The sequence below is a fragment of the Ammodytes marinus genome, assembly GCF_949987685.1.
Source record: "Ammodytes marinus genome assembly, chromosome: 19".
Classification (NCBI taxonomy): Eukaryota; Metazoa; Chordata; class Actinopteri; order Uranoscopiformes; family Ammodytidae; genus Ammodytes; species Ammodytes marinus.
In genome coordinates, this window is record NC_137223.1 from 16312052 (window position 1) to 16334039 (window position 21988).

The window sequence follows — 21988 nt, forward strand, 5'->3', positions numbered from 1 at the left end:
CACACACACACACACACACTTTCTCTATCTATCTCTCTCTCTCTCTTCCTCCCTCTGTGTGGATCTTTGAAGTCCTGAGTGGACGCGAGGTAATCCCCACCATGTGAGTGGGCGGCACGGGTACCGGAGGCGTGTTATTTTCACCTCTTTTTCTTTTCTTTTTTTTCTCCATTATTCAAACGCTGCTGTACCTATAAAAAGGAGTGCCTAAGTGCGTCAGATAGTTTTTCTCCAATGGGTAAATGTGTCTGAAGACTAGTTGATTCTCTCGCCTGCCTTCCTGCCCGGTCGCATCCTTTCGGCAGGGGGCAAGAGATGATGAACGACTCTGGCGGAGTCCAAATGGCTAGGGCGCTGAAGCATGCAGCGCTGTGCCTGATGCTGCTGCCCCGGTTCCTGCTTGCCGCTGTCATGCTCTGGCTCCTGGATTTCTTGTGCATTAGAAAACAAGTGCTGCTGAAAATGGGAGAGAGGAAGGACGGCCCTGACGACCCGCCGGTGTGCGTGTCCGACTCCAACAAGATGTTTACCTGGGAGTCCCTGCGCGCCGTGTGGTACGGACAGAAATTGGACTTTCTCAAAGCTGCGCGCCTGGGGAGCGCGGCACCCAACACCGAGGTGATGCTGGTCCAGGAGCGGAGGCGGGTCCGGATCCTGGACTGCATGAAAGGGAAGAGACCGCTCATCCTCAACTTTGGCAGCTGCTCCTGACCGCCGTTCATGACGCGCCTGGCGGCGTTTCAGCGCGTCGTGACTCAATACGCAGACATTGCGGACTTTTTAGTTGTATATATCGAGGAGGCGCACCCGTCCGACGGCTGGGTGAGCACGGACGCTCCGTATCAGATCCCCAAGCACCGCTGCTTGGAGGACAGACTGAGAGCCGCTCAGCTGATGCTCGCGGAAATGCCCGGCAGCAACGTAGTGGTGGATAATATGGACAACTCGTCCAACGCCGCGTACGGAGCCTACTTTGAGAGACTTTACATTGTGAGGGATGAGACAGTGGTGTACCAGGGGGGCAGAGGTCCAGAGGGGTACCGTATTTCCGAACTCAGAAACTGGCTGGAGAAATACAGGGACGATCTGGCGAATTCCCAAACGGCGGTGCTCCATGTTTAGTTTAGATGCTGTAGCCTATAGCCTACCACCTGCTGCTCTGCCCAGTCTGCTTAAGTGTCCAACTCACAGTGCAAAATATTCAGATGCTGCTATCAAATGTTCGCAAATGGCACATTACATTGTTTTTTTCTTGCATTAAGATATTCTGGGCTCTTAAATAGCCTAAATTCAGTGTTCAAGCCTAACATCAGACTGTATGTTGTGCTTGTTTTGGATCTTAATTGATTGCCCATAGCGATTGTCTTAATTTTTTTGTATGCAAAAGTGTGTGTGTGTGTGTGTGTGTGCGTGCGTGCGTGCGTGCGTGCAGGCGTATGTCCTCGCTCTGGTGTTTCTGTGAAGTTCGGTTTTTAAAAGGCGAAGCCAGAAGACCGACACTGATGTTTCTAACACCGGGAGCGGGTCCGCATTAGCAGGATGCCTTCATTGATGATTGATTGATTGCCAAACAATGTCACGTTGAAACAATGTAACTGAACAAATGTTTTTATTAAATGTCCGATCACACTTTGATGCTCTACTGTCGACTGTGGAACAAACACCATGTTTAGTTGTTTTTGTTTTTTTCAATACACACGAAAAATAGGATCCATTATGTCTCCATTAGGCATATACACATGCTCTATCATGTGTATGCCTCAAAATCAGTGTAAACTATTCTAAAAAATTATACTTTTTCCCTATTTCTTTCTCTACAGTCAGAATTGATCTGCACATGATAGTTTACTTTCCTGTTTTGACCGTTACCTTTCAGGCCTACCCTTGCTCCTATTATAGGCCCTATTCAGGTCAAAGCATTCTCCAATTAGCATAGTAATCTACAGCAGTGTTAATACTGTGTCCTTGTAAAACATAGTTACTAGTTCATTAACTATGGATCTGGAGATAATGGCGTACAATATTATAAATAATGAGGAGAAACTGTAGTTTTCAGCAAAGAAGAAGAAGTAAAAAAAGAAAAAAATTCACAAAAACTATTTGACAAGTGACAAGTGACTATCTGGTGAGCATCCAGCAGCTAAAAGCAGTATATTTCCCTCTGGAGTTGGTGGATACTAAAAACTAAGTGAAAACAAGTGTGAATATTGCGTTCATCGGGTGGGCAGACGCACAACTCCAAACGAGTGCTAATATGGGATGTGTAAATCGTTCATTGTTTGCTAATACTGTAAGTTCACCTAATCGACTTTAGAAGGTAATAAATGTAATTCCCTATGTATCTATTTATTTTACTCTTCAATTGTAGGGGTGTAGGCTTGTTGCCATGTTGCTTTTCAGTGTTGCCCATTATGTATGTACATAACTATGTGGATTTTCTTCTTTGTTGTTATTGTTGTTATTGTTCCGGTCACGGAAGTCCATCCACTACACCACCTGCATTCCAGTTTGCTTAAGGACAGCAAAGATCTTGGTCATATTTTGCTGGAACATAAAACACACACACACACACACACGCTCTGAATAACCTGGCACGTGTCCAAAAATAGTTCCGAGTACCACTGGTGCTTTTCGAGGAAAGGTAACAGGACAGGTAACATTCCTTTTGGGGCTATTATCTCTTCATTTACCCAATCCCATGACATTCCATTTAACTGCAAGCCCTTGAAGTCATATGATGGAGAAAACGAGGTTTGTTACCATGCAACAGTGTGTCCATTCAGAGAGACATTTTATAACACACTTTAGATATCCTGACCTCGGTTACCCTCAGCATAACTTTCCAGTTTCTATCACAGAAATGTCAAAATATATATGTGTGTGTGTGTGTGTGTGTGTGTGTGTGTGTGTGTGTGTGTGTGTGTGTGTGTGTGTGTGTGTGTGTGTGTGTGTGTGTGTGTGTGTGTGTGTGTGTGTGTGTGTGTTTGTGTGTGTGTGTGTGTGTGTTTGTGTGTGTGTGTGTGGGGGGGTAGTTGCTTTCATAAGCTATGCACACAGCATAAGCAATAACAATATGATTGAAAGAGGAGCAGTGAGGAGTCATTTCCAGTGGGGAGATGAGAGTGTGCTGGTATTTGACTTGGATATAAGTTTTTATAAGTTTAAGATAATGTATGAAAGGTACATCATGTAGAGTTCTTTACTGTTTTCACATTTTCAAGCTGACTTTTCTTTAAAAAAGGGGTTCATATTTTTCAAGCCTGTCTTGAAAAAATACTCCCATAATTGCAATCTTAAGAGTTCCTTGATCCTGTATAATTCCTTGTTTCCAAACTGGCCGTGACGAAATGTGATTTTAAGAGACATCAGAGTTGTTCAGCCTGATATTGACAAATCAATGAGATGCAGTCTCTTTACATAAGGATTCACTTCATACGTTTTAAAACATTTTAACAACCCAGCAAAAGAAAATGTTTTTTAAGCTTTTTTTCTATCTCCAAATATGAGGAGTGCTGAAGACACAGACACAATTCACATAGTAGAAGGAGTGCAAGTTTAAAGAGGACCTATTATACTACTTTTCTGGTCTTAATTTCTTGTTTTACACTGCTATAGAGCAACCTGACACGAATCACACCACAAAAAACTATGTAGATTTTCGGGAAGCTCTTTCTCTTATTTTGGCGATCCAGCACGTCCTGTCAACACTTGAGTGTGGCTGTGGCTGTGTCTTGATTCAGGGGTTGCGGTCTTGGAACCGGCCTCGTAGGCTGCATTTGAAGACCGATTGCGTCATAGCGGCGCGCAAAGGCTGTCCCATTTGCAAGGCTCCTTGCAAGGCTCCTCATATGCGGTCGTGAAATGCAGCCTTCGTTTCACGGTTTTGAAGCAGTTTTGAAGGCTGCATCAGATGTATCCTTCGTGGCCCAACATATCCCAAGATTCATTGCGTTTTTTTCAGAGATTGCGTAAAATAAAATAAAAAATAACAAAACAGCAACGTGTTGCTCCATCTTCTTAACTTTTATCTTCCTTTCTTTTTTTCTTGTACTTTTTTTTCTTTTCGTCTGGTAGACAACTTATTTTTCTTTTTTCCTCCGCTGACAGGGCTGTCTCCGTTGGCAGCAATCAGGGTTGCTAGGCAGCACAGGAGCGGCGAGTCGTCACGCAAGGTAACGGCTTGTTACGTAAACCGGAAATGCTCGTAAACGGAGACCTGCGGAGACCGTCTCGTTTAACAAGGCTCGTTGGCCTTAAAACCAGCCTTAAAATCGGCCTTCATAGGCTATAGCCTTCATAGACCGCGAGACTGCGTCCTACCAAGTGCGTGGTCTCTGAATCAAGACACAGCCTGTGTCTTGATTCAGAGACCACGCACTTGCTGCCAACGGAGACAGCCCTGTCAGCGGAGGAAAAAAGAAAAATAAGTTGTCTACCAGACGAAAAGAAAAAAAAGTACAAGAAAAAAAGAAAGGAAGATAAAAGTTAAGAAGATGGAGCAACACGTTGCTGTTTTGTTATTTTTTATTTTATTTTATGCAATCTCTGAAAAAAACGCAATGAATCATGGGATATGTTGGGCCACGAAGGATACATCTGATGCAGCCTTCAAAACTGCTTCAAAACCGTGAAACGAAGGCTGCATTTCACGACCGCATATGAGGAGCCTTGCAAGGAGCCTTGCAAATGGGACAGCCTTTGCGCGCCGCTATGACGCAATCGGTCTTCAAATGCAGCCTACGAGGCCGGTTCCAAGACCGCAACCCCTGAATCAAGACACAGCCAGTGTGTGCTTCGGCAATCTCCGCTCCCTCCGCCTGTGCATCGGCCATCTCCGCTACCCTCCCCCCCCCTCTTGCAAACCCCACTCCGTTGTGATTGGTTACCTTCCTTCCGGAACACTTTCAGTGGCGGGAAGCGCGAGCATGGACCTATAAGGGCGCGAGGCAGACGCGAACAGGGAAGTGACAGCATTACCATACATGGAAACATCCGCGTGGTCACGTCACAAATTTTTATGCGACGTCATGAATTATGAAAGGGTAGACCGCTTTGAAGACGTGACTTCTCGACTGGCTAGAATAGTGTTTAGTGCTCTGCACAGACACCCCAGACGGTCAGCAGGGAATATGTCGAAATGCATGTAAGTCATTATTTGATAATTTAGTATGGTTAAGCATGACTATGAATCATCATAACAACGTTTATAGGTCATAAAAGTCAAAAAGCATCATAGGTCCTCTTTAACCTCAAACAATGAGAAACCATGTGACGACATGATGGAAATATAGCATGTATCGTATTGTAAAAGTCTGAAAAAAGTTACCATTTGCATCGTTCCTCAAAGACTGCTGTGGTAATTTTCTGTATCTCTACAGATCATGAAGCTTTAGTAGATGTTTGATTGACATGTATCATCCATACAACAGGATGCATCTGCCAAGTCTGTTGGTCATGAAAACAGTAAACATACAATAGTAGTGAAAACAATAACACATGGAGATCAAGCAGACAATGCAGACACATTAATATTAAAAGTAGGGGAGAGTGGCCTAAGTTGTGCATTTTGGAAGTTGTGCCACCCCTTGTTTCTAGAAAACCGTGGAAGAAATTGGAAATGTGACCACATATTTAAGAAGAGCCATCCATTTGACTCATCCTGTAAAGAAGGGAGACACAAGGAATAAGATATAAGCACATTTAAGCTAAAAAAACTGTGTTTTGCCTTTCAAAGTAAAATTTCCATGATCAAGGTTTTTTGATTATTGTGTCTGAACAATTATAGACAAGTTTGAAAACATTTGACACATGTTTTAGTGCTTTGGTATGCTACATTTTGAGTCTATACAGTTAGCACGATGTCAGCCCTAAATTGCTGCATCATGCTTATTATCCAAATTTCTGGGATTGGGGTGATTTGTGCCAAAGGGCCTGGGTGAGTTATAAGTAAGTAAGTAAGTAAGTAAGTAAAATGTATTTATAAAAGCACATTTATGACAGTTTGCACTGTCCAAAGTGCTGTACATAGTGCATTCAGTAGGTAAACAATGAAGGTAAAATAACAATAACCAAAATAAAAGACGTAAAGCCCATACATCCACATAAACACAGATAGTAGTGCAGAGGTAAGATAGTTAATGGGGAGGAAACACCAAGGTGTACATATGGGTTTTGAGCCTTGATTTAAAGGCAGAAATGTAGGGGAATCACATTTGTTAGGTGGCAGTTGGTTCCACAAGCACGGAGCAACTAGTGCAAAGTACATTTCTGAGAGTTGTGCCAGTGGCATGGCTGTATACGCTGGTCACCAAAAGAAAGTGATTGTCTAAAGTAGCTCAGAAGAGAGTGACATCTCAATTCCACTTAACGACACCACTGATGAGAGTTCAGATGGCCAGAAAGATGATGATGGTGACTTTGTCATTGTGAGCTTTGCAGGTAAAACCATTAGATCTGCTAGGCCTTGTTTAAGAAAATTGTCCTTCAATCTTTGTCAACTATTTACTTTATTTAATTTAAATACACCTTAAATAAGTGATTGTCTAATGGATTTGTCTTGCATTATAGTTTATGAGATATATAGCAATGGCACAATTCACCCCATGGTATTCTCTCCAACCGCACAACTTACACCACACCGGGGGCAAGTTGTGCATCAAGACAACTTTTTTTCTGAAAGCTATATTTCTTCAACAGTTTATTCCAGATCCAAAGTTTGTATTGCCAGGGATGCACAACACCCTGAAATATATGTACATATTTGAGTTGGAGACTTTACTGTCAAGGCCTCACTTTAAAGTCACTTTGAGTGAAAAGTTGCACAACTTAGGCCACTCTCCCCTATATTAAAAAAATCATGAAATTGGCACTTTCATAAGTGACACCATGTCCATGTTTTATCATTTGTGATGTGAAATATTCAGTTTCCTAATTGTACCTCGTAAAAAATCTGTGATTGTATCACAATATAATTATAAAACAAAATACCTTTACGAGATGCTTTGGTATAGATGGAATTTGAATCAAATTACAACCACCCCAAAAATTATAATTTATACAAATAATTCTCAACTTAATACTACTTATTTCTTTCTTGAATTCCTAATTCTCAATTTACACTGTGACTGTTGACCTATAAAATCTCATTTTCTAACGGTCTTTTAGCGCCCAGCGCCCACACATGTGTCTTATCTTTTTTATTTAAGTTCATTATGAAAAGAAAAATTACTACAAAATGCAAGAATAAAGTACTTGCAAATGTTGCAACTTTTACAAGCGCTGCTGACCTATTCCTGAAGTGGAACATCAATCACGGGGAGAGGAAGCTGCTTTGGAGAAATGGTCAAATATAATTAGTGGAAGAAGAACAGGCAGGAAATGATGGGAGGCCAGTGATGCAGGAAATAATTGAGGGACGGAAAATAGATGAATCATTCAATAATTTTTTTCTTCTTCTTCTTTTGGAAAAATTCTGGCAGCAGTCACTCTGCATATCACCTCAGCATGGCATCTGTTTCCCCGTTGCCATGACAATGTGGTTGCTATGAGATCAATTTATCTGGAGATCTGGCAGTTGCAGATGTCACCAGGGGCTGCTCTCAATAAACAGAGACTCTGTCAAAATTACAGACAGTTAAGGATAATTAAAGATAGTTGACAAAAAACAATGGATAACGTCAACGGATGAAGCTTTTTGGGACCACTCTGTCAGAAATAACTGAGCCAGACGCCACTGTGAAGCATTCAGTGTATGAAATGAATATCATGAGATGCCAGTCAAGATCAAAGTGCAGCTTGACAGACAGCAGCTCCCCTCCAGCATCCTCTCTTCTCTCCCATCCCAGAGCCTCCTGCCATGCTGTAAAGCGCGGGCCCTGCATGACGCATGTCTGCACCTCTGACGTGTGGCCCTGCACACAGGTGGGAATACCACCTTCTTGCTTTTCAGTGGTTATTGGCCCTGAGCGGCATATGTATATCTGTTTATTGCTCTCCTGCCTTCCACAAAGTGCCTTACATTCACTCAAATGAACCTACGGTATGTGAAGACTCAACTGAAGAAACCTGATTCACGCAAGGTTGACTTTATTGACAGTTGGTTTACAGTAAAAACTTTTTTTGGGTTGAAATATTATGATAATGTTACATTTATGGTCATTTTAGTTTATTTAATATTTGTTTATATTTTTAATGTGTCTATTTTAATTTTTTTTATATTCCATTGTTATTTCCGTACATCATTACAGATCTAGGCGGTGGGGGCCGATTCGATACGATATCAGTATCGGGATCGATATGGCTGCAATCTACGTATCGGATATCAGACTGACAACTTCGATATTAAAAAAATAATAATAGTAGTAATAGTTTATTTTTTAACTATGAAAGAAATGTTAAGACCATCACTCTTCCAAAAACCTTGGAAACAGTAATCCCACCATTCAAAGCTTGTTAATAAATTGCACTCCCATGGTTAAGCTCCAATTGAGACGTCAGAGACTCCGTAGTTCATTGGCATATCAACACATACAGTATCTCACAAAAGTGAGTACACCCCTCATATTTCTTCAAATATTTCATTATATCTTTCCATGGGACAACACTGAAGAAATTACACTTTGATATAATGTAAAGTAGTCAGTGTACAGCTTATATAACAGTGTAAATTTACTGTCGCCTCAAAATAACTCGACACACAACCATTAATGTCTAAACTGAAGGCAACAAAAGTGAGTACACCCCTAAGAAAAAAATTCCAAATTGGGCCCAAAGTGTCAATATTTTGTGTGGCCACCATTATTTTCCAGCACTACCTTAACCCTCTTGGGCATGGAGTTCACCAGAGCTTCACAGGTTCCCACTGGAATCCTCTTGCACTCATTCATGACAACATCACGGAGCTGGTCGATATTAGAGACCTTGCGCTCCTCCATCTCCCGTTTTAAGAACCCCCAAAGATGCTCGATAGGGTTTAGGTCTGGGGACATGCTTGGCCAGTCCATCACCTTTACCCTCAGCTTCTTTAGCAAGCCACTGGTCGTCTTGGAGGTGTGTTTGGGGTCGTTATCATGTTGCAATACTGCCCTGCAGCCCAGTTTAAGAAGGTTGAGTGCACGTTTTCAGCGTCATACCAAGAGGTTGGCTTTGGAAAATTGACGTATGAGTGCTGCCAGCATTGCTGCAGGGCTTGAAGGGGTGGGGGGTCAACCTGTCAGTGCTCAGACCATACGCCACACTCTGCATCATACTGGTCTGCATGGCTGTCGTCCGAGAAGGAAGCCTCTTCTAAAGATGATGCAAAATAAAGCCCACAAATAGTTTGCTGAAGACAAGCAGACTACGGACATGGATCACTGCAACCATGTCCTGTGGTCTGATGAGACCAAGATAAACTTATTTGGTTCAGATGGTGTTAAGAGTGTGTGGTAGCAACCAGGTGAGGAGTACAAAGACAAGTGTGTATTGCCTATAGTCAAGCATGGTGGTTGGAGTGTCATGGTCTGGGGCTGCATGAGTGCTGCCAGCACTGGGGAGCTACAGTTCATTGAATACCAACATGTACTGTGCCATACTGAAGCAGAGCATGATCCCCTCCCTTCGTAAACTGGGCCGCAGGGCAGTACTGCAACATGATAACGACCCCAAACACACCTCCTAACGACCACTGGCTTGCTAAAGAAGCTGAGGGTAAAGGTTATGGACTGGCCAAGCATGTCCCCAGACCTAAACCCTATTGAGCATCTTTGGGGCTTCTTAAAACAGGAGATGGAGGAGCGCAAGGTCTCCAGTATCCACCAGCTCCGTGATGTTGTCATGAATGAGGGGAAGAGGATTCCAGTGGCAACCTGTGAAGCTCTGGTGAACACCATGCCCATGAGGGTTAAGGTAGTGCTGGAAAATAATGGTGGCCACACAAAATATTGACACTTTGGGCCCAATTTGGACATTTTAACTCAGGGGTGTACTCACTTTTGTAACCGGCAGTTTAGACATTAATGGCTGTGTGTCGAGTTATTTTGAGGGGACAGTAAATTTACACTGTTATATAAGCTGTACACACGCTACTTTACATTGTATCAAAGTGTCATTTATTCAGTGTTGTCCCATGAAAAGATATAATGAAATATTTGAAGAAATGTGAGGGGTGTACTCACTTTTGTGAGATACTGTAGGTATGCACACCTGAGGCTCCACTTGCTAATGCAAGCACCGGAGAGTAGAAGCAAACTGCACTGTTAGCTCATTCTCACATCAACACCAGCCTCGAAGTAGCCTGGCTCCGCCCGCCCGCCTACTTCCGGCCAAATTTTATTTTCCCTTCAGTAGTCAGTCTGGGTGTACAGCCCATTTCCCAGTTTTACCAGAGATTCGACAGCCGGTCCAATCAGCGAACAGAGCGAGTGGCTGAGAACGATGACGTCGAAGTCGCGCTCCAGTTTCAGTTGCCAGAAGCCGGCTCATGACACATATATTAATGTATGTGGGTTGCCAGGGCCTTTAACCCACTAGTGCAGGGGTGTCAACACTGATTGATTGCACATTTTAGAAATATAATGTAATATGGCCATTTTAATTTTTGAATAATTTAAATGGATTCATTATATTACAGAGAAATATGTCCCATAAAGAAAAAGAGCACTAAGTCCATCCCAGAGGACCCTGCATAATATTATTATGGAAAATCCATGTGTCCTTCTTCAATAGCTTCTAATTCATCTGACCCACTGTCTCCAAATTATTTGTTCACACAAAATTTCTCAGATTTAGCATCTTAATTTTCCTCTCAAAGTGCACCAGATTCATGCATTTCACTTTAAAAAGGTTAAAAAAATCTCCCGGGGGGGCATACCCCCGGAGACCCCTAAGAGGTTCTGAATCTCGGCTGTCTAATATTTTCGCACAGCCGCACAGTGGAGGCACTAGCGGAAAACACTGGGTGTGTGAATGATATTTAACAAAGATCTATAGTTTCAGCAGCGCTAACATTGGAGAGGGGCCCCTAATCATATTTAGCTTAGGGCCCCCTGAAGGCTTGGGCCGGCTCTGTTTACACCATAAGAAAATAAAATGCCAACTTCACATTTAATGATGTTACTGGGGGCAGTTCATTTCAACATCAACATAAGTGTAGCCTCTTTTTATTCCACATGTGAATTGGGATATATTGCCCTTGGCCAAGTCCGATCTAAGTGATTCTCACTCTGTTGGCGACAACCTGATTAAAATCAATATGAAAAGAATGCATGGATCAAACGAGCGCTTGTTGTAGTCCATTTTCGGAAAATAGTGTAGTTTCACGCTAGTGACTCACGTCAGCAATACTCGCCATCGCGCAATGACGTCGGTTAGGAAAGTGGAGTCGAATTCATTTGAAACGGTGCTGTCTTTTCCTATGTTCGATAGGAAGCACATTTCATCTCTCCTTAACCCCGATGACGTTTAGGGGTTAAGGTAGGCTATAGGAAAGGAAGTTTATAGGTTAGGAGATTGGACTATTCGGATCGGCCCCGGGGATTCAAATTGCCCCAGGGGGAACTCCCCGTCATATAATCGGCACAATAGCCTACCATATGTGTCACCGCTGCATGTAACAATAGTCTATTGCATTGGTGGTGCATTTTTTTAATCAATGTAACGAGTTACGAATGAAGTGCAGGCTGAGCTTTTTTTGTCAGCAATGTCTGAGAACATGTTGCCGCGGCTATACCTGCAGCCTACTTCAACAGCGGGTCTCCACACTGTTGTTCCGCCCAGACAACTTTAGCCTGCATGTTTAGGATCCAACTGGCCGGCTGGTTTTAACTCATTTGATTGTCTTTTTTAGCCTATATGTTACGAGTTTACTCCTTGCCCTCTTAATTCAAATCGCAACATCAGCTACGTGATGAGCAACATTAGGCTATCAGACTCCGTTTTCTCTCTCTCTCTCTCTCTATTCCCACTCCTATCCTCAGAAAAATCTGATTTTAAAAATGCATCCGGCTTAAATGGATAGGGGATTTTTTGCAAGTTTAACGAGAAATAAACTAATAAGAGATATCCTAACAAATAGCCTAACAATAAATACGAGACAGATATCTTTTTATAGCCTATATTTTCATTGTGACACACTGACACCTGATTCAATTAAATACGTTGCGGTTGTGGAGGGAAAAAATAGCCTACAACTAATTGCAAGCCTATAATAATAATAAGTTACTTTCAATCAGGATGCAAGTGATTCTGAGCTGCGGCTCTCAGCTGTGCCAAAGCATTCGCTGTTGCTAGGGAAACCAGCTACCGTCGCAGCCCGGTGCAGTAGTGTGAACTGCCAGTCAGGCTCATTGGCCCTCATTTATCAATTTTGCGTGGAAACTGGTGCAGATTCTGGCGCAAATACCTCCCTACGCCAGGTATCGCGTGGGATTTATCAAACAGGCGTATCTCGCCAATCGTAGCGTACGCCAGGCCATATATTGATAAATGCGGCGGATGGAAACGAGTGTATCACGCCCCTATATTTTCTCAGTTTAGAGGCCTCGCCCAGAGGTTTTACGACATGGATATGCGCAATACGGCACTTCCCTGAAGTAGAAATTGACAGAATAACAGCGAAAGTAGAAAAAAAAGAGTTTCATTTCGGAGCATTAGCCTACAAGCAGCATCAAAGAACGACAGAAGGCAGCAGTTAGGAAGGAAATAACTGCTGCGGTCAACAGCGTTGGTGTTGACTCAAAATCGCCACTAAAAAAAGCGTGTTGCTGTTCTGAAATGCAACCAACTGGGGGTGCGGGGCTGCGGGCATAATATAAGTGGTGGAGGAGAAAAAGACGCACCAACTGTCCGATAATGGTCCCCATAAAATAAATACACGTCTGCAGAGATTTGAATGATTAGAATGTATTGGCCCTTTTAGATAGCACTTTTCAAAAGGGTTTTAAAAACTAAAAATAACACATTTTGCGTTTGTATGACAGCATGCGCTTGGCACGAGTGGTCAGCCCGGCCGTCAGCTGCACAAGCCGACCCGGCAGCGATCAGCTGTGAGAGCGCCCACCGTCCTGCTCCACCAGCAGATAGGAACAACGTGCCGGTTAACGGTGGAAATTAATCGCTCGCTTTAGCATCAATGACACATTAAAAGAGGAACTAACATCTACAAAGTGCGTCAAATAAATAAAATGTTAAGCTGAATGTTGTGCCGTGTATTTTTTTGTATCATAAAGAGCAGTGTAGGCCTACTACATATTTAATACTTAGGCTAACATTTTGAATGAATGCAGCCCCCGTGCCTCAGTGTCCCCCCAGCTGCTCCAGACGGAGATAACTGCCGCAGTCCCATGCAGCGCTCCTAAGTGGCCGGTGTGTGCACTATTGAATCAGTGCTCCTACTCAGTTGCGCACCATAAGCTGCACAATTTTAAGTGATTAATATCTTTATTTCGGTCTGAGCAAACACTGCATTTGTATTATCTTCTTATAATTGTCCAACAAAGTCATCGGCTACCCGGCACAGCCTGCACTGCGAGTCCATGCTGTTTACAAAATTGCGTACACGAGCTGAGAGCTGGCGTGGGATTTGAGCGTATCCTACGCTCACGTCCATATTGATAAATGCCGAGATTTGCGTGGAAATGTACGTACACCCATTTTTCTTGTCTACGCAAAATTGATAAATGAGGGCCATTGTGAGCACTTGCAACATTGTCAAGTTTGCGTCTCGTTGTGTGGGGAATCTTTGGTCTGAACTGGGCTAAACCTGCTCAGCGCCATGACTGAGAGAACGTTCCCTTACAGAACGTTGTTGGCCACGCCCACACCACACTGCAAAATGTTCTAGACAGCAAAAAAGCAGTTTTTTATACTACATTTTATAATATTTATGAAAATTTATTTTAATCGGATAAATGTAAACAGCTTATAGAGAAACCCAACATTAATGTCATATATTAATGTATGTGGGTTGCCAGGGCCTTTAACCCACTAGTGCAGGGGTGTCAACACTGATTGATTGCACATTTTAGAAATATAATGTAATATGGCCATTTTAATTTTTGAATAATTTAAATGCATTCATTATATTACAGAGAAATATGTCCCATAAAGAAAAAGAGCACTAAGTCCATCCCAGAGGACCCTGCATAATATTATTATGGAAAATCCATGTGTCCTTCTTCAATAGCTTCTAATTCATCTGACACAGTGTCTCCAAATATTTTTTTCATTCAAAACTCTTCAGATTATGCCTCTTAATTTTCCTCTCAAAGTGCACCAGATTCATGCATTTCACTTTAAAAAGTTACAAAAAATCTCACAGGGGGGCATACTCCCGGACCCCCCTAGGAGGGTGGGATCTCGGCTGGCTACTATTTTCACCCACCTGGACATTGGAGACAATAGCAGGAAACACTGGGTGTCTGAATGGCATTTAACAATAGTCAATGATTTGGGCAGCGCTAACATTGGAGAGGGCCCCCCTAATCATATTCTGCTTAGGGCCCCATGAAGGCTTGGGCCGGCTCTGAGGGGAAATGTGTCTGTTTAATTTGCAAGGAAAGTGTTGCCGTGAAGAAGGATTACAATTTACGAAGACACTATGAAACTAAACATCAGAGCAGCTACATGTCCTGATAAATGTGTTATTTTTGCAAAGTGGCCTGGCCCTTCTTAGATTTTTCTGTATGTGGCCCTCAGTGAAAAAAGTTTGGACACCCCTGGTCTAAACCTTGCTTGTCTTATCCAAACCCTTATCCCCAGATACAAGTCAATCCTTCCCCTGATGAGGTCACTCAAGTGTGTTCTGAGCATGTGTACTGAGAGCAGGCTCCAGACGGTCAGCTGAGGACACACAGCTCTGGTACATCTCCCCCCACCGCATACAGTGTAGTCAGCTAACAAGTGTCTGGCAAAGGCTGCATGGCTTCAGATAATGTGTTTGTCCCCAGGTGCCACAGAAACTGTAAAGGTTATGTTTGTGTGTGTGTGTGTGTGTGTGTGTGTGTGTGTGTGTGTGTGTGTGTGTGTGTGTGTGTGTGTACGTGTGTATCATGGTGTGTACGTATGTTCCAGACAGTCGCAGTGGTAGAGTGTCCTGAGGCCTGTTGCATAAAACTAAGATAAGGGATTAACCTTGGATATTTCGGTTATCCTGGTTTGCGTTAGCCATGATCCGGTTGCATAAAAGCGGAGGGACATAAATTACCATGGAGATTTATGGAATAAGTTTATGGAATACATTTATGGAATAAATTTATAGAATAAGTTTATCCTTTACGTTTAGCCTGGTCGGGACCAGGCTAAACGTAAAGGATAAACTTATTCTGTTGCTTGATTGGCTCAGTCACCTGTCACTCCGGTCTGAAATCAAGGTGTTTAACAGTTATTCCATGATCTTCTGTGCACTGCTTTATTTTCATAAGCCTGTTTTAAAGTACCACATAAAAGACTGCATTGTTATTTAGTTAAATAGTTATTTTTTATTTATTTAACCTGAACCATTTATAATTAATTTAGGCCTAATTATGATTAGATTAAGATTAAATTATATAAATTATAATAATTTATGTGATAGTCTGTTCATATTGCAGGCTTTATTTATACAATTGATTATCGATGGCAGATGACATCGCAAATGTGGGACAAATAAATTCACTTTGTACCTATAACCATAATACAGGTGCATCTTAAACAAAATTGAATATCAATGAAAAGTTTATTTTTTCTGTAATTTAATTCAAAAAGTAAAATTTAAATATATTCTAGATTCATTACACATGAAGTGAAATTAATCTAGAATAAACATACTTTTCAGAACGCCGACATTTCTGTGTTATAAATCCTTTTTTTGGTTGGTTTTATGTAATATTCTAATATTTTGTGATGCTGGATTTTTTATTCCATGATCAATCAATCATCCAACAAAAAGGCCTTATCTCACTTTGTGTATTGAGTCTGGGAAAGTTTCACTTTTTGAATTTACTTTCCATAATATTCTATTTTTAGATGCACCTGTAGACTGCTCACTGTCAACTATCATTAAAATAGATACAGGGTGTTGAGAATGAATTGTTGAGTTGAGCTGGCAGCCTAATATTTACGCCGCTTCAGGGCTTCGGTCAGGAAGGACAGAGTCACTTGTTGAGAGTTAGCTGATTTTACTTCGATTGGACTGTATAACATTTTGTAGAACACGTGTTGACACGTAGAATGGTGGTACATGGAATGATGGAATAGAATATAGAATATGCATGGAAGTTTCTGTAAATAAAGAAAGAAAAGGAAAAAGTGTACATGACTCTCATCTAAATAAAATACACAGGCTGTATTAGCACACTGAGTAAGTACAAAATGGTTGCCTATTACAACATGGCCAGAGCTAGCTAGTAAAACACAATGCACATTAGCCTCATCAACATCATGCTAGATTGTTTAGCTCCTCATATAAGAAACACACATTAACATGACAAAACAATAAGTCAGCTTAACATACAGCTCTCCAAGCTAGTAAGTGCATATCAACTGATTAACATGTTTAACATCGGATTTATAACTTACATCGTCAATGACTTCCGAACGTGGCCACCGGAGAATAAACTGAAATGTGGTGCGGACATTTACGTTAATGACTAAATTACGTAAATAACTGACGTAACTCAGACGCTAACAATAAACAGACAGGCAGTACTTAGAGAATTCACAACAGCCGCCCCCACATTCGAGCAGCGAATGTGCAATAAAGGGAATTCTTCAAGTGTCCTTGTCGTCGGCTCCGAGAGCCGGTAGCTGAATCAGGCGGGCAACCGGTCTGGTGTAGACTTCTCCCTTGACCAGGCATCCGAAGGTCTCTGCCACTTCTGGTGTGTCTGAAGAGTAGGTAGGTATTGCGTGCGAAGTTGATCCAGAACTGGTCTACCAGGTTCTGGCGGTGACGCAGCCGTCGCCGCCCCAGTGCAGCCGGCACATAGACCGCTTGAGACAACGCTGCGCCTCTTGATCAGGAGCTTCATTCCTGGGTGTCGTGAGTCCAGGACGATGGGATGAATGTCTTCAGGCTTGGCGTATTCCAGTCTACGCAGCCTACCATCAACTCGGATCAACCCTGCAGTAGGATCCCATTCTGGAGCAAGACTGGCCAGGCAACTGTGAGGCGGTACAGGCTTATCTGCCTTAAGGGCAGCAACCTTGTCAGAGAAACTCTGGGTTTGGCCGTTTCTCAGCAGTTTGAGCTCTGCTTCTCGATGGGTAACCATCTGGTCCTTAGAAGAATCTTCTGCCGCCCCCTGAGACCCCTGCATTCTTGTTTCCACCAACGCCGTCCATGAGTTGGACTGGGTGGCATCAGGGACAGTAGAGCTTGTGTCAACTGTGGTCATGCAACAGAATGTGGCACTCTTCGACTCTGAAGGCTTTGCCGGAGTTGCATAGTCTGGTTTCTTGGGCCATTGGTCTGCGCTCTGTCGAAGGAAAGGTGGCCCTTGGTTGCACCTACCAGGCTGTGCTTGTTCGAAGAGTGTCTCGCCTCTTGCTATGGCATCAGCTGGGTTGTCTGCGGAGAGGAATAGACACTGCTGTTCTGGTGCCTGATCTGAGTTGCACCCTTCTGGACCCTGAAGAGCCCATCCCAGGGCGGTGTTAATGGCAACGGGTCCACCTTCAATGCCTTGGCGTACAGGCTCGGTAGCTGTGAGAAGGTGGACGTGGTCCGACCCGATCAACACCAGAGGGCGTTCATTGTGGAAGGCATGCAGAGGAATCCTCCTTAAGTAAGGATACCGTCTCTGGAGTCCTTCGACAGGGTAGCTTTGTTCCACCAGATCCAGTCCAGAGGCAGTGAACGCTCCTTGGATCTTGTACAGTTTCCCTGGATTACTCTTGGGAGAAATCTCAAAGGTGACCATTGACCCACTCAGATGGGTGACGTCTTCGTGTACCGTACGAAGGGCGAGAAGCTCACGTTCACCAGTGAGGCGAAGTTGCTGCGCTGCAGATGGAAGGATGAGGGAACGTTGGGCTCCATCGTCCAAGATTGCCAGAGCCTCCATAGTTGTGGCTTTATGATGCAGCAGGACTGGCACGATCTTCAGGAGGACTCTACCTGATTGACTAGAGGGTGTCAGGTAGATGCGACCCTCTGACACTCCCACCCGAGGGTTGAGGGTGTTATCTTGGGCTACACCGTGGAGAACATCGAGATGGATGCCCCCACAAAAGCTACAAGGTTTCTTGAGGTTGCATAAGTCTGGAGCATGGGAGCGTGCACATTTCCAGCAGCGCCTCCCTTCTTTGATCCACTTGACCAGACCCTCTGCTGACCGTTATCGAATGCGAGTACAGCGAGTGATGAAGTGTTCATTGCTGTTGCAGAAGAGGCAATGCACCTTGAACTTCTTGTTATGGGTAGACTGGGATGTGATATCTGAAGACTTAACCTCCGCTGAGCCTGACCCATGAAAGATAGCGGCGCTTGGACCCTTGGGTTTGGGGGGAGGGTTCTCCCTACCGCTAGTAGGAGGCTTCTCTTGTTGGTAGCGCTGCACCAGCCTACTAGACAGCCTCTGCTGGTGGGCTTTAGCCTGGAGCCATCCAGAAAAGTCCTGAAGGTTGTAGGGGTTGAGACTCATAGAGTTGAGTTTCCCTTGGAGTTGCAAGAACTCAATGAAGCTATCTCGTAAATACCTTGGTAGCTTACTCAACAAGCGATCCACATGTGAGCAGCAGTTAAGCTCGATGCCTGTAGGTCCCTCTAGAGAGAGTAGCATGCTAACCAAGAGGTGGATGTGCAAGGCGAAGCTTTGGAAGCCTTTGGCGTCGCTGGTCTTCACATCAGGAGAGTTCAGGATCTCTGCAATCTCGCTTTGAGCCAACTGGTGTGGCTGTCCATACTGCAACCGTAGAGCTTGCATAGCTGCCGAGTATGGATATGGGTGGTGGCGACAGGACTGGCCTATCATTTGGGCTTCAGGAAGCTTGAGGTGCTCCAATAGGACGTGGTACTTGTACCTTTCCAACAGCTGTGGATGAGCGTCAAGAAGGTTGTCCAAGGCTAGCTTGAGATTTGCAAAGTCTTTCTCACTATCGGTACTGAAGTCCGGGATGGAGGGCTTCGGTGCTCCATATAGCGACAGTTGCTGCATGCCGTACCCTGTTTGTGGCAGTACATGCTGGTGCGGGAACTGGGCTGGAAAGGATGGAGCTTGACCACTATATAGTGGAACTGTGAGGAGACTCTGAGGTGGCGGAGCCGACGAGGAGAGAGGAGCATAGTAGGGGTGAGCATTACTGGTCGGGGCAGGAGCTGCGGTGTTCTGCACCTGAGGATAGCCCGTGGTTATGTGACTAGGGGCCTGAGCAGGGTGCTGATAGGCCGGTGCTAGAGCAGTGGTAGGATACTGGTAGGAAGGGGCCAGAGCAGCTGCTGGCTGTTGTGTTAGGAGCAGCTGAGGTTGGCTAACGGTAGCCGAGTGGTGCGTTGGCCCGGTTCCCTGCACTGGTGAAGCTGGTATAGCACTGGGGTTATGCTGATTAGACAGCGGGGTTATCATGCCAGATGAAACAGGTGAACTGAATGCACTTGATCGTTGCTGTGATGCTGTATGGATGGGAATGAATTCAGTGTTGCCTAGTGTTGCTAGACGATGATGAAGAATCACTGCTGGTTTCACCCGCCTGCTTCTCTGCTCCTGCACTCTGCCTCACCTTCGGTCTGACGACTGTCTCGTGAGGTGGGAAGTTGGCTGACTGTTGACCAGTATTAGGCTCCGTAGTATTTAATTGACGTATTGGAGACGGGCGATGTAGACAAGGACCAGTGGTTGGCTCCATAGTTGATGTGCCTGTTGTCCTGCCCTCCATGCGAAGAGGTGTCTCTTCGGCCTCTTCCTCTTGTAGGAAAGCTGTAATGCGTCCCATAAACTCCTGGCGCCGCTGCCGTCGTCTCTCATACTGGGCTAGTTTGCTGGTGAGTTCAGCTATTTTGTTTGCTTCCTCCCTTTCGCTCTCTGAGATGGACTCCATTAGCTTGGTCAATGATCCCGTATTCAGCAGCTTAGCTTCGTCCGGGCTACGCATGACCGGGTACATACTCTGATTTGGGGACGTAATCCCTTGGGCATTGCTCACTGCGGCTGCTGCTCTTTGCTGCTCCTCTGGTCCAATGATGACCGGATGGGAGGAAAGTGCAGGTCGGTGAAGGCTGTGGCCGAGAATATAGTCCTCCAAATATCTGGGAGTATGATGATGCCTTGAGGGTCTCTCTTGTGTAGCAGAAAGGGAAGGGGGTGCTGACTCTCTGTCTGATGACATATCTGAAGTAGCCAATATTAATCCGGCTCGAAGGACCGTGTTGAGAATGAATTGTTGAGTTGAGCTGGCAGCCTAATATTTACGCCGCTTCAGGGCTTCGATCAGGAAGGACAGAGTCACTTGTTGAGAGTTAGCTGATTTTACTTCGATTGGACTGTATAACATTTTGTAGAACACGTGTTGACACGTAGAATGGTGGTACATGGAATGATGGAATAGAATATAGAATATGCATGGAAGTTTCTGTAAATAAAGAAAGAAAAGGAAAAAGTGTACATGACTCTCATCTAAATAAAATACACAGGCTGTATTAGCACACTGAGTAAGTACAAAATGGTTGCCTATTACAACATGGCCAGAGCTAGCTAGTAAAACACAATGCACATTAGCCTCATCAACATCATGCTAGATTGTTTAGCTCCTCATATAAGAAACACACATTAACATGACAAAACAATAAGTCAGCTTAACATACAGCTCTCCAAGCTAGTAAGTGCATATCAACTGATTAACATGTTTAACATCGGATTTATAACTTACATCGTCAATGACTTCCGAATGTGGCCACCGGGGAATAAACTGAAATGTGGTGCGGACATTTACGTTAATGACGTGACGTAAGATAAGTAAATTACGTAAATAACTGACGTAACTCAGACGCTAACAATAAACAGACAGGCAGTACTTAGAGAATTCACAACACAGGGGCATCAGGGTTGTTTGGCAGAGAATACAGGTGCTATATGAAATGAACAGCACTGTTACAGCTGGACAGGGAGGACACAGGCGCGGAGACAGTACCAGTTTAAGAAGGTTTATTCAACAAGAATCAGCTGGTGGTTTGGGCCGGGATCCAGGGAAAATCCAACTGTCCTGGGGGAGGGGTCCGGGGAGAGAGCAACGGAGAATGTCCAGGGGCTTGGGCGAGAGCAAACCAGAGCAGGTGGGCAGAGGAGTCCGGGGGGGAAGTGTTCGCTGGTGCAGGTTGGAGCCGATGGGGGAGTCAGGCCGGGAGAGCTGTGGCAGAAAAAAACAGAAATGAGCACGAGGCAAAAATGCAAACAGCGCTGCAAACAGGTAGGTAACGAGAGATAGAGCTACTGAGACTACAATCTGGCAGTATCTGGAAGGTCGGGCCGTGTATATGAAGAGCGGTTGATTGGTGATTGCTGGCAGCTGTGAGTGCTTCGCCTGACTCCAACACACCTGACTCCAACCCTGCAATAAACCAGACAAGCAGACGGGCAAAGGGCAAAAAACATAACAGAGGCAAAAAGGCCCAGGCAGGATCATGGCAAGCCCCCTCACTTACGATTTAAACTAGCAAGGCATTGTGTGAAAATGGGCTGTCTTTTCCATTTTTACATCAGTAAATCTGTGTTCGATCTCTGGGTCTACTTCTGAAAGCTGTGGGCTGGCACTTAACATAATTACTTACACCTGGCTTGACAAAGCAGCCCCTTTTCATCCTGGATTGGCGTTAATGCAACTGACCAATCCAAATTGCCCAGGCTAGACTTTGTCAAGGCTGGCTTTATCAATCATCCTGGATATCTGAATTCCACGTTTATGTAACAGGCCCCTGGTACGACTCTTTAATGCCTTGACTGACAACCAGCAGGATTAACTGCTGAAGAGGTTAGCACTGTGTTTTCTTCCTTCTACAAGGAACTTTGTAAAGTTCATGATTTATTTTATTTTTTTCCTC

General features: G+C 44.1%; 1 protein-coding gene across 1 annotated transcript; it reads left to right on the top strand.

Annotated features, from left to right (window-relative positions):
• The first annotated feature begins 249 nt into the window (after positions 1–249).
• On the top strand, positions 250–1817 carry LOC307266327 (thyroxine 5-deiodinase-like). The gene has a single exon (XM_080048315.1). The coding sequence runs from the start codon at positions 316–318 to the stop codon at positions 1120–1122; it is 807 nt and encodes a 268-aa protein (XP_079904441.1). The 5' UTR covers positions 250–315; the 3' UTR covers positions 1123–1817.
• Positions 1818–21988: the final 20171 nt, after the last annotated feature.